The sequence below is a fragment of the Anopheles stephensi genome, chromosome X (genome assembly GCF_013141755.1).
Source record: "Anopheles stephensi strain Indian chromosome X, UCI_ANSTEP_V1.0, whole genome shotgun sequence".
Classification (NCBI taxonomy): domain Eukaryota; kingdom Metazoa; phylum Arthropoda; class Insecta; order Diptera; family Culicidae; genus Anopheles; species Anopheles stephensi.
In genome coordinates, this window is record NC_050201.1 from 9,756,165 (window position 1) to 9,780,326 (window position 24,162).

The following is a 24,162-nucleotide window of genomic DNA, read 5'->3' on the forward strand; positions in this document are numbered from 1 at the left end:
TACCATCCACATGCGAACCTGGGAGTGTAGAAACACTTTCCCGTTGTTTTCGTTCGCGGTATTTAGTTGGATGACGCGAAAAGAAATTATTTCTAGCAGTTCTAGCAGCACGATACCTGGCCGGTGCGGGATTTGCCCGCTCGTGTTGGTAGAGAAATAATGTTTAAAACAAGAAAAACATTTTTCTTTGGCGGAGCGTTCGAAGCGGTGCGTTTGAACAATACTTCTGACGCGGTTTGCACCCGAATGCATGTGGGATTTATGGTTATTTTTGTGCATTGCGGTTGTTCGATGATGCAAAAAAATAGGAAAAGAAAAATGAATTCTGTTGGATCCAGCAACCGATGGAGAGCGGAATCTATTACCGCCTGTGCGAGCCGACGAAATAATATTGTTTCAGCCAGTTTTCGGACCGGATGCTTAGGAGCGTAGGTCGGGGTTTGTTTGCGTTGTGCAGTTGCAGCACAGAGCGTGCAACTGTTTTTTGTTCAATGATGCAAAATACTGAGATGCCGGTCGGACCTAGGACCATGCTGATGCTTTGTAGGGTAGGATTTGTTCTCGTTGGTAGAGAGACGCACAAAATTTGTAAGTGGGTGCAATCGCTGCCCGATGAAGCGCGTTTCACCAATATTTCTGGCGCTCTTTGGACCCGATGTCGGGGAGTGACGGGCTTCCGTGTCTTTTTGTCTGTGGACCTGGCAGTATGATGGCGTGGAAAGAAATTATTTCTCTCGGTCCTACCAGCGGATGCTTTGTAGTCTAGCACACGGTTGCTCTTGTTGGAAGAGAGCTATTACCACTCGTGCGATGAGGCAAAATAATATTACTTCAGTTGCTCTACGGACCGGATGCTTAGGAGTGTAGGTGTTGGATCGTTTTCGTTGTACAGTTGCACGGAACGTGCATTGGGCGTGCAATTGCTGGGTGTTCAATGAAGCAAAAAAACAAACTTAGCAGCACTTGGCTGTTCTTGTTGGTAGAGTTTCACAAAATATATGTATGTAGGTATAATAGCTGGTTGTCCGATGAGCCAAAGTAATATTATTTTTAGTCGGTTTTTCGACGACGATGCTACCGAGTTTAGACCTTGGTTTCTTTTAATTGTGCAGTCGCTCAGAACATGCAACAACCTGAGATTTCGGTCGGACCTTGCATGCTGATGCTTTCTAGTGTAGGAGTTGCTTGTGTTGGTAGCTAGAGAGTCACAACAAATTAGTAAGTGGGTGCAATAGATGGGGCGCGTTTGTACCCGAGGCCCGGAAGTGTAGGACTTCCCTGTTTTCTCTGCCGGGTTGGTAGTTTGATGGCGCAAAAACATTTTTTTTCCGTCCAAGTGTCGGATGCTTTATAGTGTAGTGTAGCACAAAACTGAAAGCAAGTGGGTGCAATAGCTGGGGTTGCCCGATGAAGCGCGTTTGGACCAGTTTTGCTGGCGCCGACCCGATTTCTGGCAGTGAAGGTCTTCCTTGATTTTTTTCTTCTGTTTAGCTGGTAGTTTGGTGCTTGGTAGAGAACATTTCTTTCGGTCGATTCCCGAACCGGATGCTGGGATGTGTAGGACAGGGGGTTTGCTTTCATAGTGCAACTGCACAGAACTTGTATTGGGCGTGCAATTGCTGGGTGTCCAGCGAAGCAAAACTTATGATTTCTAATGGTCTATGGTCTAGCATCCGATGCACTTGGGTTTGTAGCGTAGGAAAAGCTGGATGCCTGACGAGACCCGTCTGGACATTATTTCATTATAAGAATAATTTTTACGGTAGCGATCATTTTAAGCCTTCCCAAGAACATGGGCAGAGTGTTTTTTTAAATGTCTATTGCACTGTGTTTGAGATGATATGACCTGATTGAAATTGAGGATCTTTTTGATTAGCCAGGCTCCAAGAATCTGCGAGTAATAAGCTTTATTTTCTTCTACACGTCTTACAATTGGAATTGGTCGCTATCATGCGCCAGCCTGACCCAGATACGAGCGAACGCTACCGGTTGGGATGAAATTACATCCTACTAGTCATTTCCTTCGGAGTATCTTATCGTATCTGTTTCCGGTTTCAGATGGGGGATGCGTTGTGTATCTCTACCCCATTTACTGAAGATAAGGATTCTCCCGACTGGGCAGAATTTTCAACGGCATCCGACATCCGACTCTTGCTTTGTCGATGTGTTAAGCAAAATTTACTTCATTTTATAGTTTTGTTTTTTTGCTCCAATGTTTTCTTCAACTTAAAAACTGTGACCTCGAATGCCTAACCGTTTGCGTGTTGTAGCATCACGTTCGTTCCTGTTGGGACAGTAACAAAGAACAGCCGGGCGATTGATACTTATTGCTGTTTTCTTGCCGCTGTTGCACATTCTTCTCGCTTGCGTGAGTCACTTATCCTCCGGAGGAACACAAGCGATGGTGCCATTAAACTGATGCGGCGAACGTTCCCACATCCGGCCGGCCTTCTTGCTGATGTGCATATTGTAACCCACAATCGCTATTGTTGAACATCCAGCTCATAATCATAAATCGATCGAAACGCAAATGAGTTATTGCATCCCGTGGGTTGCCGCTCGCGCGCAAACAAACAAAAGACAAACTTCGTCATTGAAGTAAAAGTCTTGACCCTCACCCCCCACCACCCCTTTGGGTGCTTTCGCGATGCTGGGTTTGCTGGGATGCTTTTATGCTGTCTGAGTGTGTTTTATGCCACCGGCGGGTCAGTCTTTACGTCTTTATGGTTCACGGACTTTCGGTGCGATGGACGGTATTGGGCGAGTACCATCCAGACTCCACATGGACGCACTGGACATTTATGACGGGATGGAGCAGATTTATGCTCGTGCCAAATCGATTATTGCGTTTTGCAATTATAATGAGGTAAACAACGTTTCGCTCACCTCATTTCCATCCGGTGCACAATGCACGTCGCTAATTATGACTTTTGCCGGTCGGAATGTAATTACTGTGCTGCACCGAAACGCATTTAAAGCATAAAGCCAGACATCACCAGACAACCTCTTTTGACCTTCTTTTGGTCGGCTTGCGTAAATCATGTTCGCATCGTCAAGAGCTTTTAAATTTGAAACTAAGTCAATCAATCAATCTACCAGCGTCTATCCTTATACATTTGGGAAAGTCAATTAAGGCTATTCTCGCTTGGGTATGTTAGTATCTTTACGAGCATCCGGAGCAATTTCGCTTCTTGTGCTGTTATTTATTGTCTGTGACTTCTGTGGCGTCCAGCTATTTGATGTGTGCTGGTCATATCAAGATACAGAGCGTTGCTAAGGACACATCATTCCCAGTCTGCTTCTTTTTGTCTGTAAAAGTATCAACTTACCATCTCTTCTTAATCCAGAGACTTTAACTACTCTATCTGGTCTTTGACTTTTGGTGCGAGTTATATCGGCAGTCTTCTGTAAGGGCAGTTTATTGGAACATGCTATGGTTGTGCATTGATTAAAGGTATACCAATACTATCATGGCTAAGAGACTTGAAGCTTGACGTGAAAATAGCCTTTAACTACGACTCTAGGCGGCCCAATGGATAAGGTGACAGAGGTGACTGTCTTCACACGGCAGGACCAGAGTTCAAATCTGATCCAGACCGTCCCGTAGTGAGGACTGATTATTCAACTATGTGATATCATTAGATCTAATCAGCCGACATATCAGGCATGAGAATATAAGAGGGAAAAAGGAGAGAGAGAGAGAAGCTTTCTACGATTGACGCTTAACAGAAGTGATCGCAAATCATGTCCTATATTATTGAAGTTGGATCTAGAAGCTCCCAAATATTCGCAAGACTTTTCACGGACGTGACGTTTGTGAAAATTTTGATTTGCTTGTTATGTATAAGAATGCAGAAAAAATAATCTAGAAAGGACTGTCCTCAAGCTTCTAGAACTCTGTATATAATAAACAATTGCAAAATGTTGCCTTATGGATTAAACAGCTAATTAGGATGATGTCACGCAAAGCCAACTGCGTATAAACTCGAAAGCAAGCAAGTGTGTCGCTTTCCAGTAGTGAAGATCAAACCTAATACAGTCGATTGCTGCAGAAGTGGAACAGGCCGCCATAATTGGAATACACAATCAAAGCTACATTAAGATGCCTAAGTGAAAGTTCAACATCATCTCAATGCTCAGAATATTCGCGATAAAAATTAACAACGAAATCCTTCAAATGATAAACACACATAGAGAAGGAGACAAATATTCGAACGGAAGTTTGATGAGTATAATGCAACCGCTATTTGTTTTGAATAAAAGAAATATCATCAAGTACTTGTCCGGTACACTGATTGCTAAGGCGCTGCTGAGGAGAGTTTCAATTCTCATTCTCAGTCCCCATTGAATTAGACTGTTCACATTCTGAATTATCTAGGGGTGGCCCGGTGGAAGAGGCGAAACGGTGCCGGTCTTCATACGGCAGGACCGGGTTTAAAAATCCCTTCCGGACTGCTTTGCGGTAGTGAAGACTGACTTTCCAACTACGTGGTATCTTTAAGTCTCGTAAGCCAGAAATGGCAGGCATGACCTTAAGAGGTAGGTCGTTAGGTCCAAGAAGAAGAATTATCTCCGGTTCATGTTACATCCGTTCGCGATCTAGGTGTGATGCTCGATAACCAGCTCGATAATCAGTGCGTCTAGAAGACAGCATCTGATTGACTGATGATTGCAGCGATCCGGGATTGTCTAGGAACATCATACTGAAGTGGATTGGAGCTCGTTTGGTGTTCATCTGATATTGAGAGATAGATATAGCTTCACTAGGATGAAAGTACCAGCGTGGACCGAGGTACCGAGAGTCTTTCGATAATTGTTTCTCAACTGCTATGTTTCCTAAATAGTATTTCAAATTACAAAAAGGACTGAAAATGTTTCTTTCCATAACTCCCTCCCTGTTCCCTCTGTGATACAGTAATACGTCGTGTATCCTCTGTAAAGGATCTGGGTGTGTGGCTCGACGAAACGCTGTCCTTCAGTTCCCACGTTGATTATGTAACTAGCAAGGCTAATAAATCACTGGATCTGATTATTAGGCTATCGTCCGAAATTCGCGATCCCCGCTGCTTGAATTCCCTGTACTGCTGTTGGGTGCGATCCTCCTTGGAATACGCGGCTGTAGTCTGGTCTCCCCCAGGGCTCCACTGCGATGGCCAGACTGGAGAGCGTTCAGCGTAAATTCACTCGTGTAGCTGTTCGGCGCTTCCTTAACGGTCGTCTTGCTCTCCCTCCCTATCCAGTCCGTTGCCGTCTTCTTGGGCTAGATACCATTGAGGAAAGGCATTTCCATATCCGTGCTAGCTTCATTGGGGTCTCCTGTGTCTGCCATCCCCCTTTATGCTCCTTCCCGACGCCTCCGCGATATACCTCCCCTTTATATCCCATCCCGCCACACCCGCTACGGTTCGAACGATCCTCTGCTACGAGCTTTATCGGCTTTCAACAAGTGCTATCACCTGTTCGACTATAATGTCCCCTTGTCTCGTTTTCGTGTCCGTCTACGTGAAGCCTCTTTCCTTGCCACCTAATACTGTCATCTTCGTTTTCCTTTAAGTGTAAAAAAGAATTGTTAAGCCATAAACAAATAAATAAATAAATAAATAACATCCAGCAGCTACGGCAGATACGTTGATGTCCAAAACTGGAACATGGCACATAGAATTTGCTTTATTTTCTATCGCATACAACGTTTTCGATGCTGTTTTACATTTACTGTCTATGTACTAGGTATGGCAGCGCTTTAATAATTTTATTATATAATAATTCTTTTTTAATAATTTTATCGATGGCCGCGTGAGAAATATTTAAGAGTTAGAGTTAGAAACAAATACAGTAACTATTGCAAGATATTACACAAGCAATGCTACCAAAAGGACATCGAGTCGTAACGTACGAAACCAAACAAATATTAAGCTCTTTTAAAGCATCCAAAGTTCAGCTGCAGCGCTCCAGTAAATGCGCGAGTAAAGCCATAAAATAATTCAAACAATTTTTTTTAAATTTACTAAATGAAAGAGAAGGATGAATTGGAGAAAAAGCTAACATCGAGTGACGATACAAATAGTGAAATTTTTTTTTTCATGTAATGATGCTAAGTTCAAGTGGAGAAATAATCGGTGCCGGAAAGAATTGGAGACTTGGAGCGAGAATGGTTCCGTTGGAGTTGGAAATAGTTTGTCGCCCTAGACGCGAACAGATTGCGCATTAAAAATGGCCCGTTCAACCTCCAGCACCATTTTTAATCTGTTAAAAATGCGATTGAACAGCGCCACACTGAGCGACTGCTTGGAAAACCATATAGGCGAGGACGCCGTGTAAGTCCGTTCCGGCTCCAGATAATAATCATTGTGTTCGTCCTTTCCCCGTCTCGGGCTGCACAGAATACACAGAAAAGAAAAGACCGGTTAGGTGATGTACAGTGAATTCGTGTGAAGACCCGCTCTATTTCGGCCCAGCACTTACCATTTCGAGAGATACAACTCGTGAAGCCTCAACGGGCATCGTTCTGGATGTGTTTTGTTTTCAAACTGATCGTAGTGCGTCCGTTTGTTGCCGACTGCATCGAAATCAAAATCTAATCAGAACAAACATAATCGGATAGTTCTAAACGCATGCACCAAAGGGATTCGGTCTTACCTTTTACCGGCGTCTCAGGTACCGTATAGCGTAGGCTCCCGATAAGCTCGTGTTGACGTGCACCACGCTTCGATGAATGCTCCCAGGCTTTCCAAAGCTGGTAAGACTGGAGCGAGAAATGTTGTTCGGCAGTCTGGAGATTACATCCGCAAATAACATTAGAAAGAGCTTCCAACAACGAAAAATTATTAAGACCGGATGGGCATCATCACTACTTACATGCAGCCGGAAATAAATCGTATTGAAGTAGATGAGTGTCGTAAGCAAATCGATCGGTGAGTGGTTTCCAAGCTGCCCGTTCGACCAGAGATTTTCTTCCTTAACTCTGATAGTGAAATATCCTGCAGGTAAAAAAGAAGAGGAAAAAAAAACAGACAGTCACACATCCGAGAGTTGCGCGGGCCATAATAACAGTAGCAGCAGACGTTGCACTTACTAGGAACGTTGGCCTCCCCTTTAAAGCGTTGCGCTAGTTGGTCGAAACATTCAACGAATGGCTCGTACCGTCTATCCGACCAAAAGTACTCCGGTCTACCACTGTTCAGCACACATTGCTGTATCCCTGGGGCGAGCAAAATGGAAATGTCAGTACGGCAGGACGGTACATTGAAGCACGGCTCGTCTACTTACCGGTCACTAGGTAGTAGATTGTTTCCGGCGGAAAGTAGCCACCGTCGACCCGTCGCACTTGTGTAATAAAGCCACACAAACCGTGGCATAACGTGGCTGGATCGAGCTGTAGAAAATCTTCCGGCCATGCTTTCCCGTTGTAGGATGTTGCTTTAGCGTTTTCCATCTTCGCCCATCGGCTCCAGGCGGCTGTGCCATGTTTCAGGTTTAGCGGCAGTTCGTACGGTATGTCTACGGCATCATTTACGGTAACGTTCGGTGTTATGCCGGCGGTGTTGGTGCTTGTAGTTGGAGATTCTGTGAATAAGCTGGCATCGTTTGCCTGTTCGGTATTGACATCTACAATGATCGCTTGCTGTATGGATTCAGCTTCCGCGAGGTCTTGGTCGCTGGCGGTTGGTATAAACATTATTCCCGAAAAGTCCAATAGAGTACTGGTTCCGGGTGTCTGCCCTTGATAGCGGTACCGCTGCTCAGCACTACAGTCGTACTCCTGCAGTTGTTCCTGCTCCGGTACGGGCATGAACGATTCCTGCATCGAGCTTAGGAATTGATCCGACACATCTATACCGCTCGAAACCATGGCCGCCGACCAGTCAAACGTCAGGTCTACGGTCTGTTCACTCGGCTCGTTCGAATTGAGGAACTCTAGTAATTTGTAATCGTCCATTCTGAGTGTTCCTAAAGTAGATAATGAAAAAAAGAAAACAGTGTAAGTATGGCCGTTTTACCTACAACAACACATTTGACATTACTGGTTGCATGAAAATGAATCTAAACGGGGCCATATTAAGGGCCATATGAGCTGGTGCACTGCACAGCATAGATTTCTAATGACGTTCTTTTTTCAACCGATACTCAATCGCTATTCGAAACACATGCAGCAAACTGCATTCACGTGGGCCGATGGCAGTGATTTATTAGCAGACGTTTATGGTGCGCGTTGGGTGCGGCTCGTTGCCCGGATGGAGCAGCATATCGAAAACAAGCGCAGCAAGTGCTAATATTTTGCTGCACGTGGGGTTGTTTGAATCAACACACTAGCGAATGCTTTTGAAAATTGCCACCCCGCCTGGATTGCTGCTCATCTTCGATGCGGCTATTTATATTTTTATTTATTTTACATACAAAGGCGGACAGATACCAACTCAGTAGCTGCTAGAAGTGGAGCAATATAGATAGTACCAGCTAGTTATTGGTGATATACATATTCACATACGACTTTTTACCGGTGTAGATAATGAAATAACATAAGAGTGAAGAAATTTTTATGTTTTCGGTTTTAATGTAGATAAGCACAAAAAAACGGAAAAAAATGTTAAATAAGCAAATGGAGGCGCCCAGTACTTTACGATCGCACCGTTACGTTTGAATGAATGAATCGGTGTAAAATGATGCAAACAAAAATAAAGTGATTTTTTTGTTGCATTGCATGTAGTTAATATAATAAAAATAAAAAAAATAAAAAAAAATGATTCTTGTATATAAAAGCGGATCAAATAGAATCGTTTCTGTTTCTTCTTCTTATTATTAATAAATTTAAAAAAAATAAAAAAATATTCAGTAATTTTTTGTTAAACGCTCGGGATACGGCGAAATATCAGGGAGGAAATGCCTTGGAAATTTTTTGCATTTGTATTTCGTTAGCACATGCGGTGCTGACAGTACGGCTTCAAGCCGTCATAATAAATAAATATTTAAATAAATACTTTTTTTTCAAATGCTAGTTTCTATTACATAAAAAATTGAACAAAAACCAAACTAAAAATTAAAAATATATAATATTATGTATCAATAAATTAAAGAAAAAATAAGCAAATCCTCTCAAAATATAACACCAACACTCGTCTTATTCGCCAGAGGGGGTTGTCAACTTTCAACCATGTTTGCGCATGACCGATACGAAAAATTTATTTGCAAAACGGGCACCACCGATTGGTTGACACATTCGCTATTATCACCCTAGGGGTTTGTTGCTCGCTTTGATACATAGGCGGAGCTCAAAATTCTGTAGGACGAAATTTGGAATCTAAACGTGAATCGTGTGCTTTAAACTAAAAAAAAAATCCTACCGTGCGAGATGTCAGCGCAAAATCAAAGACGGCGCAGCTCTAGATGTAAAGCACAGCTGCAACAATAAAGCAAATCTTACTTAGTTACTGATCTCGTTGGGAGATATCTGAAGGGGAAAAAAGGAAAACATGCATACAAAAGAATTCGTTACCGTCTTACACACAGAAGGAAATAAATCGTTAAGCAACGATGAGATCCGTAGGCTGATGCTTACCCTTGCCAAATCGACCAAAGATGTCTTTCAGCGCTCCGTCACCAGCTGGAAGTACCAACAGTTGTGCGCTGCGAACAGTGAAGAGATAGAGCGACAGATAGCGAGTTAAGAATCGATTAAAGCGTGTGTGTCTGTGTGTGCGATAGTGAAGACACACTCCCGCTACTCGCATCACATTCGTTCGCTTCAAGATTTTCACCATCTGTTTTTCTTTCATTCCGTTAGTGTTTTAAGTTAGCAAAGTAAAAGATTCTTGTTTCAAGTTGAGTTTTCTAAATCATCGCAGTAAACTGTTTATTCCCATAGTTTCATGCGCTCATCCACATTTTGGCTCTCCTCTCCCGCTTACTACTTGAACATGCTTAACAGGTTCAGCGGCAAGTCCAGCATTCGAGCCACAACGTCGACCACGAAGCACACCAGTATAATTCGCAAAATGCGCTTATTGGCCTCGTACAGATCCAAGAGAAATATCCAAACCAGCTGACGTAACGTGATGGGACCTTCCTCTTCCTCGCGCTGCATTGTGCTCGAACGGGTTTTGTAGCGTCTGCAACCACAGCAGCAACAAAAAAGAGGCACAAAAAGATGGGTTTGGGCGTTACAAGAAAAATCAACACACTATGGGAAACACACCGGGAAACAGTACGAACCTGGGGTTTTTTGTTGGTGGTGTGATTTATGATCAGTTTGCCAATTTTTAATTCACTCCAGCGAGAGAAGCCAAAGCACCTTCAACTTGAGCAACCGAAGCTTCGCTACTGTACCGTACCACTCTTTGCAAGCGACTGAAACGACAAAACCCGATGTGAAGCAGTGATACAATAGCGAAAACGCGAATGGTGCGAAGAAAACTTGCGACCGGAAGTCACTACGATCGCACCAACACCAGTGTACGGAGCTGGACTGGAAAGAATGGTGGAGCGAATCGAGCGAAATGGAAGTTTTTATTTTACTAAAGTGAGTGTGTGTGTGTGTGTGTGTGTGTGTGTGAGGGACAAAAGGAGCGAAAAGAGAGGGAGAGAGACGGTCTTCATTGGAAAATCAATATGGACGCACTAGGATGGTCAGAAGCGAAAAGCAATTTCGCTAACCTCAATTGCACAAGTTTTGCCGGCACAGAATTACACAAAACACACACACATAGACACAGAGGAATAGAAACGAAAAGTCACACTGAAAACTCAGCACTTGAAAAACATTTTTAACCACCCCAGTATCCAGGGTTGATATCCGAGGTTGGAAAAGTTTTAACCACCCCAGCAGAATTTGATGGAAGAAATGTTCAAACCCCTTAATACGCGCTCCAGGATTGATGGTTTTCTTCACGCATTTTCTGCAATCATTCGCACACACACAAATAGCCACAGAGAATCTTCACAGCCGGCGTGTGAGAAAGCCAACCAATCAGCCAGCGAATGGTACCCTACACAAAGACACCCTTTGCGGCTCGATCAACGCACACCAGCACACGCCCCGGTTACTCACTAAACCGGGGGAAATGTGAGACCGCTTGAATACTGCTGATGGACATTCCCTTAAAAGGGCATAAAAGCACTCTTATGCCTTATTCTAGTATTGGTTCTTTTCTAGGCATCTGCCAGTACAGAATCGTGGAGCGAGAGAGAGAGAGAAAAGAGAGTGAGCTACAAGCAAAAGACATCCTCTGTGGCTCGATCCACAGACACACACACACACTCTTACTACGAATATTCACCAAATAAAAAGTTAGAACACTTCTACCCGGTTCGAATATTACTGATGGAACGCAAGAATGAAAATTTGCCAAAGAATTTGTATAAACTAATTTCTTCAAGAAAACAATAACCTTATAACCCCTCAATATACACTTAAACTGGATTGATTTTATTCTTTGCGCCTGACAGTGCACATTAACACCGAGCAAAAGAGATAGATTCTACCGTCCGTTATGAGAAGCCAACGTGTTCCAAGCACAAGACATCCACCGTGGCTCGACGCACACACACACACACACACATACTAACGACACTGTACAGGAAAGCCGAGATTTATTCGAACCAGTTAAAAAGTAATCCTAATTGACACAACACCAAACGTCGAACCACAACTAATCTCTCCAATAATCTAATTATTTCAAGCCATCCATTACCACCGGGAGAGAACCATCAAGACAAAATGTAATGATATCGAATCTACTGGATTGGATCATTTTTTCGCGCCGTTTTAGCACCGATTCGAGCACAGAAAGAAGGAGCGACGCGAAAAGCTAGCCGTGTGGTTCAGGATTAAAAAACACGCCGCTGAGGCTCGACGCACAGTCTCAAACACTAACGTAAGACACTTCACTTTCAAACCACGATTAATTGTAGCCGTGCCGTTCTGATAAGCTCAATCACTGCCGAAACACCGAATGCCGAATCATCCCATAAGAATCTTCTTAAGAAATCACTCATACATACCTTCACCACTGGGCCAAAATGTTGAAGTTCGAAGAAATAGCACACACGCCGTAAACTGGGGAGCTACGCACCGAAAAGCCTTCACCGTTCGCCAACCGAAACTTAACTGGCCGGCTCGGTCGATTTGTGCCGCTAGATTGCTGTCCCTCGAAGATTGGCACACTTGCGCAGACAAAACGACACACGCACGTGTCGGCTGTGTGCGTAACCAAAAAGGGCATCAGAGGGCAATGAGCGAGTGCGAACGGGCGAGAGAGAGAGAGCGATACCGTGTGTCCTGCGCGAACAGCTCAACCCGTTAGAACGGGCAGGCGCGATTGCCTTACTGCTCGAAACTAGCTCGAAAAATCTAAACCTGGAACAAAGCCTTCTGCTCGTTTATACGTTGCTGGTTTTTACGTTGCTCCGGTTTCGTTTTTCGGCTTTTCCAATTAGTGCGGCTATATTGCTTATTGGAAAAAAAAATTTACATTCGCTTAATTCCACCCAGGTGATCTGGGTGAATAAAATGATATATTGCTGATAAATGCCAATATTGGCAATATGTTATTAAAAACCGTGCAGACATTTAAATCGTACGTTGCGGATGGACAGTGTTATAAGATGCAGCCGTTTTTTGTTTGGTAAAGTTCGCTCAAAATGGTTGGTTGGAAACACACTTTGAACGGCAACAATCGTTCGATTCAACGATTATTTCCCTATTTTTTGTTCGAGAAGCGTAACCAGGCATTTGTCATTCGTTTTAACCGTTTTGTTAACGGGTTTGAGTTCAGAACTCTAACGGTCAATTTAAATCTATGCGTTACAGTGGGTTGCATGTAAAAGCGTCTATAAGCTCGGACTAAGACTGGGCCCAGATAGCGTTCGCTGCTGAAGACAGGATTGTTTGCCGAAAGCTGAACGTTTACACCACTAAGCGGAGTTGAACTCACATTGCTGCTATTAGATGATTTGGATATTCTACTGTGAGGTCCTTGATGTTACCAGTACAGACGTGTGCTAGGTATGGACTTGGGATCTCATGCACCCTTAAACTGAAGTACCAGGATTCAGGAATTTTTTTTCAAGACGTGTGAAAACGGTCTCTAGCCTCAACGCAAGAGATTAAATGAAGTGATGTGCTAGTAGCTTGTTAGGAATTAAACATCAAAAAAATGTATTTGCCTTTTTTATCGTGGAGTAGATACAATCACCTACAAACAGGGAAAAGTGAACTGATTACAGCTCAGAATTGTTCTTCAAATTAAGAAGTATAAACAACTAAGGGAGGGACAAAATAGACATATCTTGAAGGCAGAGATCATTGGATGAATCCTTCCAACAGCTTAAAGAGATTTTAAAGAGAAAAGCCATTTCTTCCATCTCAGCATTGTTTCGGATGCTCGATTCTCAGCCTCAAAATTTTTCAAAAAAAGATCCTTAAAAATATTATTCATAGGTACGATTTGATGGGACTAGATGACCGATCACTTTCAGTATTTTTTCCCAAAAAAAATTTAAGGATGGTTTTTACGATACCCGACGATTTGATCAGGAAATTCTTTGGGAAAAAATATCTTATACAATGAGTCTTGGCTATATTAACATGAACATTCAGCCTGAATTTTATTTACCCTAAAAAAATATTTCAGATCCTTTTTGAGGAGCATCACCCTGAGTGATGCGTTAGTGTTCCAACATGGGGAGGAACTTCGCTTATTTTTGGCCTTAACGATATTCGATAGTTCCTTGCAGAGGAGAGCTTTGAGTTGCTCATGCTGGGTGATTTTTTTACTATCACAGTAAGAAAACGTGTTCCTGGAGGATTTTGCGATTGTGGAGAAGCAAAATCCTGATCCTATCATGGATGTGCTGCATATTTGTTTTATTGATCTGCTGAATCCTTTGGCTTGAAATATGGAGCGGTAAAGCTCAATGTTTTTTTTCGTCAGTCTCTGTTGGACTTGCTTCCACTGCTGAATTTGTTCTGGATTTTCCCGCCAAAGTGTTTATGCGGGACTTTAATATTTTGCCTTGATAATTTCGCTGTTTGAAACGAACAATGAGCTGCAAAAAAATGTTTTACTTAACTCGGTTAATGCTAGCTCATAAAATGCATGTTACTGCTCGCGTCGATCACCGTAGGCCGGAGGTCCTTTTCCTGTTAAGCTATCAATTCAAAAATTTTGTTTTGTTTTAAATGTTCCACATGCAAGTTAAGCCCATTTACACACATTTGTCAGATGGCAAGCAGTTGTCAGAACCGAACACCAACAAACAGCAACCGGGTGCATTAAAAAACCCTGCCCGGGCACGATCGATGCGTCCGAGTGCAGGCCGTTATGGGCAGCATTCGTATCCTTTGTCTTGTGGTGATCGAACGTACAATAGCTGGTGCCTTGCCTTTAAATAGCTTGGAGTTGTTAACTTTTTTTCCAAACATCGATTCGTGAATTTTGCATCAAAAAAAAAATCAGTCTTCTCGTAATTCCAGCAATCGATCCTTGCGTAATCGAACATATTTGAGTTACTAAACGGTGAACTTTTGAGTACATTTTGGTGATTATTCTGGCAAGTGGTTTTGCAACGCGGTGAAAATGTTGAAACTGCTGTTCAAGCACAAGAAGACTGCCGAAGAGATCGTGCAAAAGGTTGGCGACGGATTGGTTGCGCTGGACCGTGGTGGACAGCAGGCGATCGCGGCGAACGAGTCCATCAGCCGCAATTTAGTAAGTTAAATGCAAGACTTTCTTTACAAAAGTGTTTGTGGTTTTTGGTTTTTGGTTTTGGTGTCTTAAGACGGTTTTTCCACAAAGCAAACCCCTCGCCCTATGACTCATGGCGTAAGTGCACAATTGCCCGCGCCGGGAGCCACCTAGAACGTGGACCGCAGCGCAACACGCAGACGGCTGGCGCCAGCAGTTTAATTAGTTTCTTCACCCACTCGCTTTCGCTGGAGTGCGTCTCTAGTGCACAGTTGCGATCCGGCAAGTAAAGCATGCATAAAAAAGGGTAATAAAATCGAAGATGGCTGTCTAGATTGTCCAGAGATTGCTATAGAATCGGTTAGAATTATTGCTCAAAGTTCAATTTCCGCATGGCTTTGTCTCCCCTTTGTTTGCCCACGGATTTTCTTATCCGTGTCGGAGGCCCCCGCTGGGTAGTGCTTAAAAATGAATTGAAAAATAATTTACCTCTGTAAAGCTTCCTCAATTTCTAAGGAGTTTAATTGCGATAAATGCATTTTTCTTCTGCATAAATGGGTTTTATTTTCCTTTGCAAATTTATTCTCTATTCAAGGTTCTTCGTTATGAGTAATGCGACTTTAGTATCATAGCAATGCGTCACAGCTGGAATTTACAGGATGGGCAAATACTGCCCTACTATCGCAAACCTTGCTTAGTAGTTTCAGCTTACAGCGTTGGTTTGCCTCCTTCCTTTGTTCGATGAGGAAATGGGAGCAATCTTATCGCATTATGCTGCACCGAGGCCATACCTACTACATTCTTGCGCTGATTTTCATTTCATTTCTTGTGTTGACATTCTTGCGTTGATGGAATTTGCGCAGATGTGATACGATTAAAATTGCAATGCTTCAAGACCCGTTCAAAAGCAAAATGTTCATTAATAAAACCATTAGAAAAAATTATATTTTATTTATTTATTAGTACGGGTTAAGGCTGCATTGTCACGACCGAATGTGATGACTGTGAAAAATAAATTCACGAAAAAAATATTAACAAAAATTGACAAGGCGTTTCCTTTTTGTTATTTGCCCAGGCATGCTCGGTTGTGAACGGAAAATGGGTGGAAAATTGGGTCCAATTCCATTGTCCATCACCCTTGGCACTGCAAAAAATACTCAAGTCAACACGTAATAAAAGATAATAGGCCGTTGTCTCTAGCGAACCAGTCGATGAGCCTCATGTAGTCGAGGTCTTTGGTCGTCTGCATTTCTCTAATTTTTATACCCATGGTCGTCTGGCGATGCTTTCGGCTGCGCTCAACAAGGAGGGTCTTTTCCTGAGAAGGAACACAAATTAGCGAAATCCTGACTCTTGACAGCTTTCAGGGATCTTAGTGTATCAATAGCATTAAGGCTATCTGGAAAAGCCAAGTACTGATCCGAAGGACCCTCCTAGCATCAATGACCCTCCTAGCTCTGCGGTGTAAACACTGCACGGTTGCCGCAATCTGAAAAATTGCTCATACTGCCAATTGCTAGCTAGACTAGGCTTGATAACGCTCGTTGCTGGATAGCCTGCGCAGTGAACGGGACTATCCTAACCTAGTTGAGGAAGCCTTTACATGTCGCGGTATTTAGTCATCTTAATACAGGACGTTCCAATACCATAAATGTACCGGAGTGAGGATCAAAATGGATCTGACGCAGACCTGACGCCCGGTTGGGGGCGCCTCCACAGATATAAATCTTTCTCGGAGTTCTAATATACTACCATTATATTTGTATATTCGAAGATCGCTATGAAGAAAATGGTGTACAAGACGAGCGATTCGGACGAGTACAACTACACCATGTCGCAACTGTCCCAGCAGCTGTACAAAACCCACCTATTCCTGCTTCTGATCAAGGTAAGCAATCCACAAGCAAACAACAAATCAGTAATCTTCAGCTAACTTTTCCATTACCCCTTGCAGAATCTTCATCGTCTCCAGTTTGAGGCAAGAAAGGACGTGGTGCAGGTGTTCATCAACGTACTGATACGCGAAATCGGAGCACGCTTGCCGACGGTGGATTACATCTGCTCCAAGCCGACCATTCTGCACTCGCTGCTCGACGGGTAAGCTAGCGACAGCATTGTTAGCTGCCAGCTTGTGTCAAACTTTTCCGTCTTTCATTTGCTAGCTATCGCCATCGGGAAACTGTGTTCAGCTGTGGTACGATGTTGCGCGAGTGTGCAATGCACGAGCCGTTGGCAAACATAATGCTGAACTCGGCTGGATTCTACACGCTGTTCGACTACATTGCCGAACCAGCGTTCGAAACGTCGTGCGATGCGTTCTCAACGCTTAGTGCGCTGCTCACCAACCATCCGGTACTGAGTGCCAAGTTTCTGACCGATAACTACGAGCAAGTGTTCAAGCGTTACGAGCTGCTGCTCAAATCGACCAACTACGTGACGCGTCGCCAGAGCCTGAAGTTGCTGAGCGGTATACTGCTCACGCCGCAAAACTATCACGTGAGAGATGCAGGACGGCAAACGCGCCAAAACCAATATGCTACGTTGCCTAACCTTTATATCCCCGCTTGCAGGTGATGATGAAGTACGTGGGCCGAGAGCAGAACTTGAAGATCATAATGAACATGCTGAAGGATAAGTCGCGCCACATCCAGTACGAGGCGTTCCACGTGTTCAAGGTGTTTTGTTGTTGTTGTTGCTTTTTTTTCCCAACAATCGGCCGATCGGTAACTAATCGTTTGCCCAATTTGTGTGCTGCGTGTGTTCTAGGTGTTTGCTGCGAATCCGGAAAAACCGAAAGAGATCCGTGAGCTGCTGTTGCGCAACAAGCAACCCATCGTTCACTTCTTGGCCCGTCTCCTTCCGACGATGGAAAATGATGAGGAGTTCGTCGAGGAGAAGGCGTACGTGATCGATAAGATCAAGCAGCTGAAGCAGGATTCGGCGAACAAGTAGACGAGCGATTTTCTCCATATCAGTCCTCCTGCCGGCCCAGCACACAGCTGGTCGGTGGTGTCGGCTATCATTTCCCTTTGACAACATAAATGACATATCGCAGCACAAGCTGTACATTATACTTAAGCTACGAATATGACTTCGGATATCCGGTGGGTGGTTGTTGGGATATCCGGATGATTAGACGTGTATCATAATCGTTTTATAAAACATATTCCAACAGCACAAGCTGTATATATCTTCTAGAAATTAGAATTCGCTGCAAAGCGTGGTGGTGGGATCCTAACCAGGGGATTTAGATTCGGCAAACATTTTAAGGAAGCCGGTTTTACTTAAAGGGTTTTAAGCTTCAGCTACGTTGTACGAATGTACGTTTCGAGCGGAAATAAAGTTATAGTATAAAACCCATATTCTGTGGATTAGGCTTTATTACTACTAACGGCAAGAAATGGGATGAACTGTTACTGAACTTTGTTATTAAGGATACACCTGACCTGGTACTAAGAGAACGAATGCATACATTACTAGGAGTTTTAATCTCACGCCTTCCGATTTTCTCAACTCGCTGCTTTTGTCTGCGAGAGTAAGCGACAACCAGCATTATAGAATCACAACCTAAAGTAATCCAAACCGTAGAAGTTTTGACGATTTAGACGACTGTTACTGTGATTAGGGCTCTATCAGCATCAACAAGGAAGGCATGTGTGGTAGCGTGGATGGGAAGAATATTGAAGAGTCCAATTTCAGAGATTCGTGCAAGTGGGTGATTCTCAAGACGACCTCAGCACGACTAATAAAACGTCTTTCCCGTCTCGGCGATAAAGATATTTAGCCAATCTTGTAGCGCACTCTAAAGAGGTCGTGTCATATTAGTGATATTAGAGACTCTTCCTACTCCTTCCTTCTCATCTCACGCACGTAGTTACCGGTTATTAACCCGCCGTCAACAACGTTTGCCAAGTGTCAATCCATTTCTCAAGGTCAACATCGCTGTAACATCTGCAAGACAAATGTCCTGGCTTTTAAGTAGACCTCGCAACTCATTCATATCCGATCTCCGACGTCTTTTTTTTGCTTTAGCTACTACCCGGAAACTACTGTTCCACAACATGACACACAAAGTGTTGAAAGTAGGTCACACAGCGGGTGACGGAGAAAGAAAAACCAAAAAGGAAGCCAAACCTCATCAAAAAGTTTACGACCTACGCTCCACAGTCCTTGGCAGTTGGTTGCTTGGTGCGAAAAATGGGACGTGCCTTGCGAATGAACACAATAAACTCTCGAAACCCGAGCAGCGAATAAGCAGAGCAAAACAGAGAATAGTAAAGGAATTTGGCCCAAAACCGGTTCGAGCTGGTTAAAATTGCACTTGCGTAATGGTCATTTAATGTTTTCTGGGTTTTATTGCTCAGCGGGTAGTTAAAGAAGCTTAAGCACCGTAATTATCCGTAATGATCGAGCACGTGAGGCCACACGAGCTCTGATCACACAGGTGGTATGAATGTTAATTGTTTGTTGTTAACGCAAATTGTGACGAACCTAACACCTAGAACAGGCACCCCAAATTGATAGCAGTATAACCTTGCGGTAGTTGACTCCTAGCTGTCTACTAGATGTGTCCACGCAGAGGATTCGAAATTGAGGACTTGGATCTGGGGAAATTTGGTTACAAATAGGAGGTCCTCACCAAGAAACCTAATCAGGGAAAACAGCCCATCTCCGGCACTGGTCATAGGCCAAATATCAAGCGCTCACTCCAACACTGACCTGCTCAATTTTGCTCGCGCACCTCAAATCCTCATCCGAGAGCTCTGTTCTCCGTGCCGCTGGATAGCTAAGGACCTGGGTGTAATGTCTGGATTCAGGATATACTTTTCTCAACTCATTTAGACTTGACCACTGTGTTGGTAAAACCCTTCGAAGTACTAAAGTATATTCCCGCTGGTAGCTTCTTTGCTTATCATAGCCATGAAGGTAGCTATCAGTCTTGCGAGGTCTAGATTCTAGCGATTACTAAAGACTGCCGTTAGGATAGATAGAGAAGACCCCATAGAACATTACACTCATAACGCTATACTCCTTTTTCTAGACCAAAACTTCCCACACTCGTTGTTGATCAAACGTAGAATGCTGCAAAAACTGATGCCCTACAGCAAGTGCCAAACTCCAGTATAGGAAACACGATCATCTTCAACGAGCTATGGATAGTCGCCACACATGTTGGCTCAGAAATGTTGCTCACCAGCGCTCGCATCTTCGCCCACGTTCTTACTCAGTAACGCATTAAGCATCAATTAATAGCCGGCTTTCCACATGTGTTTCCTGCATCGCCGACCTACACTTGGCAGTTTCGTATTCCACGATGCGCGTGATGCTCCTACTACTCCTTTTTGACGTGAATATAGAACTGCCGACGTGGAAAATAACTACCGATTCAGTTACTTTCGGTTTATCCACCTCCAAAAAGATTATCCACACCATCGTGCCATATTTCAAAATTTTCGAACTAGATTCAACATAACTAAGGCCATCAGTTGGAAAATATTTTCTTGCATCAGTGGAATTGAAAAGGCTAACTAAAATCAAATTGCCTCAAGGTCACCGCACGGAACGCACTGTCCGGGATAGGCACAATTGCAGACATCAGCCTAAAATCGTAGCAGGCGTCGAATATCGCACACAACGAAATCCTATTTTCGGTGCTGCTTCTTCCCACTTTCGCTTTCGCTTTCATTCGATCTTCCTCTTCTGTAACGTTTCATGCACCCTGTCTATCTTCGCACGTATCCGCTCTAGGATCAGCAAAAGCATTCGAGCAGTTTTGATTTTGTGTTTCTTCCTTTTCTCGCGGTCCGTTCTATCTGCTCTTCTTCGTGACATCGGTGTGTGTTTGTGTGTGTGTGTGTGTGTGTGTGTAGGTTCAGAACCCTTAGCAAATACCTTTCCTGTGTTGGTAGATGTCGCCCTGTGGCTTTCTTCTTGTTCTTCTCACCACGACGCAGCAACTCTCTGCTGTAATACGAAGATCCGTTCGATCTCTCTCTCTCATTATTTCTCGCTCTCTCTCTCAGGCACGCTCTCAATAGCACACGTTCCAAAACTACCCTATTTCAATTTCCGAAGAACAAGGAGTGTCGATGTAAAGGGTCGGTGAGCTGTGGCACAGCCTGCTTCGTGTCAAGAGAGTTGCCGTGTTTCATTTGACCAAAGGAATAATTTTGATGCGCGCCTTTTTTCTTTGCTCCTCTACACACACTTACACACGCGCGCGATGCCCTAAGTACACGCCTTGATGGTGGTGTGCCACGTGCCCTGTTACCTTCTGCTTTGTAAAGGTATGTGTGCTGGACGATGAAGAACGAGTCGTGCTACTAGGCGACTTGAGTTCGCACCAGGTCCAAAGTCCAAATCAAGGCTATTTTTAGCACTAATACATCCTTCGCGTTGGCATTAGCTGTTCCTCTGGAAGGGTAGCATTGGTTGATGATGTTTGCCCTTTACATTTGATTGATTTTTTGAATTCTTTATTTTGCTTTTTTACGCAGTTTTCAAATTAAATTTCTTTTAAAATCGAATATAAAAAATATATAACGCAGAATGACAAATATCATTCAATACATACCAACACAATTTTTGTTATCTTTATAAAATTAAAATAATTGGAAAGTGAAATCAAAAAGAGATAGTTCTCACAATTTTTGCACAATGTTCTATCAAATGTCTACCATAGATTTACAGCAATTGGTAACTGTTGCAGCTTTTTTTAATTAAAAATAAACTCCAATCCTTAACATAACTAAACGAGTACCTGTTTTTTTTTTAGAATAAAATATAAACTACAAGAGTTAGCTAAACCTGGTGTTCTAGTAAGTTGTACAAAATTATGAAACACACATTTTGAAGAAAAAAGTATAATTTTACACACATTTTAGCAATATTTTTGGCACCTGCAAAATTGCTCCGTATAACATAACTAAACGAACACCTACGGAACAATTTTTTCTCCGCTCTTGTAATGATTTTAAAAATCGTTCAAAAATACAAGTAGCTCCAGACAACCTTTTTTTAACTTAAATATATGTTTGAAGTTGTTAAGTTGACAGTTTTAGCTCCCTGCCAGTACAGCTTCTTATGGTAGAGACACGATTTTTCTTATTTTGATTTTGTAGTATTTTTGAGTTTGCATGTTTTATTTATTTATTTTATGTATTTAAAGTAATTTTATCGCATGTATTCATTCCATTGTTTTATGAAACAAGGCATTTTTGATAACCTTTCAAATGATGTATTTATATTGGAAAACCAACACCTTCAAGCAGTGAAATTTGAAATAGAATTGAAATAGAAATTGATAAGCAAAGCGAAAAGATGGCAAACATTGGTTTACATGGGTGCAGAAAATCGAAAAACTGGTGTAAAAATGAGGCAGTCTATTTTTCAGAAAGATAACATATTGGAAAAATACAGCACTGTAGGCAACTTGGGGATGTAGATTTTTTTTTTTTTTTGAAGGTCAACCGTTCATTGGCGGATTCAACGGTGGGTGGAATAGGCGACTACTAATGAAATAACATATAAATACATATAAATGGCCCCGTAGTAGGAGTCCTGTAGCACGGACGTTTTGTAAGGAACCTTGTGTGATGGTCCCCGTAAAGAGTGCCTTGCCGAAAGTTGTCCTTAGGACAGCGTGACTCTCACCTGGCCCTCTTAAAGATCATTACCGGTCAGCAGATCTGCCCCTGGTCTTACCATTCCGCCCAACGTCTCGAAAGCAGTTGATTCGGGTTTAGCTGTGATGTTGGATGCCATAAAATATGCCAGATGCTGGATAACCGGTCAAAGACAGACAAATTGAAGAAGCGCATATTTTCACTGGATTCCAACACACAGGCAATGTGTTGGGTACCGACTTTAAGGCTTCCTTGTCCAGCCCCAGTATCGATTCACTATTAGCACTGTTCGAATGCGTGGGAAGGCAAATTAGTCCTGTGGAATAAAAGGTGTTCAGGTGCATCGCCTTTTAAAGCTTTACGAATTTATTGGATAAACCCTGGACCTTATTTGATGTTTCTGAAGCCAAGACGTAGTAGCAATTGTTTGACATCAAGGTTCCGAAAGAGCTGTCAAAATTTGAACAGGTAGTTTTACGAAAATCCATGGCTAGATTGAGCTGAATACTTCTTGCGCGTTGTTGAAGAATTTTAATTTCATTTTGGTAATGATAATGACCAACATCAAATACTTGGGGCCTTTTGTAACCACCAACGGGGATGTGCTAGAGAGAGTAGTAGTAGTAGTTTTATTGGGAACAAGTGTATAATGTTGAACAATGCATACTTAAAAAATAATGGGTACGCTAAACTTGCACTCCACATTGATTATTGAATTTTAGATTAGTGATTGCTGTGATAAAATCTTCTGATTTGAATGAACTATTTAGTTGCGGAAAAAATGCAAAAAAAACCACGATTAAGAGAAAAAACTATTTAAACACTAAGCTAACCTAAAATACAGTAACTAACCTTAACTTAATCCTAAAGAGAGACTATAGATATAATCCGTTCAACGCTAACATTATTTGAAGATTTTATAGACTTATCCTACTAGTTGCTGAATAATCCGACTGGAGTTTTGAATACATCTGCTAAGGTAATTTATACTATTTTTTAATAAATAATAATTAATTTTTAAAATTTTAAGCTTATTATGCAATTCATTAGTTCTGTACCACGGTGGTACATTTAAAATCATTTTAAGTATTTTGTTTTGCTTGATTTGAATTTTTTTTCGATGGACCAACGCGCAGCTACTCCAAGCAGGGGCTGCGTATGTGATAATAGGCCGAACATATACTTTATAAATGAGCAATTTATTTTTCTGATTTAATTTTCATTTTCTGTTTAGGAAAGGGTAAAATATTTCAATCAGTTTGTCGGCTCTTTTCAATATGTTTTCTTTGTGATTTTTGAATGTCATGTGTCTTTCCAATTGAACTCCCAGATACTTTATATTGTCTTTCCATTGTATGGTACCATGATTAAATCTTAACTCGCTATGAGGTAACTTGCGAAAACTCGTGTTTCTCCTGAAGTGCATAGCTTCTGATTTGTTGTAATTTGATTTTAGTTTCCAGTACATACATAATTTTTCATGCACTTTAAGTGCCTTATTTAATGGACTGAGGATGGACTGAGGATAGATCTAGGATTTTTAGCAGCAGCTGTAATTGCCAAATCATCTGCATAAAGGTAATTTGAGGTTCTTGGGGAAGTTGGAACATCGGCTACATAGATATTAAAAAGAAATGGTGACAGTATACTACCCTGGGGAACACCAGCTAAACGTTCATATGGATCTGATATAGTTAGTCCTATATGAACTGTATTTTCTCTGTTGTGGAGAAATGAACTAATTAAATTAATAACGTGAATCGGAAATTTGAACTTGATTAACTTGAACAACAATCCGTTATGCCAAATACAATCAAATGCTTTTTCATTGTCCAACAAAACTAATCCCGTCGATTTTT

General features: G+C 42.4%; 2 protein-coding genes across 2 annotated transcripts; one reads left to right on the forward strand and one right to left on the reverse strand.

Annotated features, from left to right (window-relative positions):
* Positions 1-6,089: 6,089 nt before the first annotated feature.
* LOC118506517 (glutamine-rich protein 1-like) lies at positions 6,090-12,067 on the reverse strand. The gene is made up of 7 exons (XM_036043747.1): positions 11,995-12,067; positions 7,267-7,947; positions 7,073-7,198; positions 6,856-6,977; positions 6,637-6,769; positions 6,463-6,574; positions 6,090-6,372 (listed from the first exon to the last, which is right to left on the reverse strand). The coding sequence occupies exons 2-7, from the start codon at positions 7,934-7,936 to the stop codon at positions 6,183-6,185; spliced, it is 1,353 nt and encodes a 450-aa protein (XP_035899640.1). The 5' UTR covers positions 7,937-7,947; positions 11,995-12,067; the 3' UTR covers positions 6,090-6,182.
* Positions 12,068-14,321: 2,254 nt separating this feature from the next.
* Positions 14,322-18,038, forward strand: LOC118506520 (protein Mo25-like). Its single transcript, XM_036043762.1, has 6 exons — positions 14,322-14,702; positions 16,453-16,566; positions 16,633-16,775; positions 16,841-17,174; positions 17,249-17,353; positions 17,445-18,038. The coding sequence occupies exons 1-6, from the start codon at positions 14,571-14,573 to the stop codon at positions 17,628-17,630; spliced, it is 1,014 nt and encodes a 337-aa protein (XP_035899655.1). The 5' UTR covers positions 14,322-14,570; the 3' UTR covers positions 17,631-18,038.
* The last annotated feature ends 6,124 nt before the right edge of the window (positions 18,039-24,162 follow it).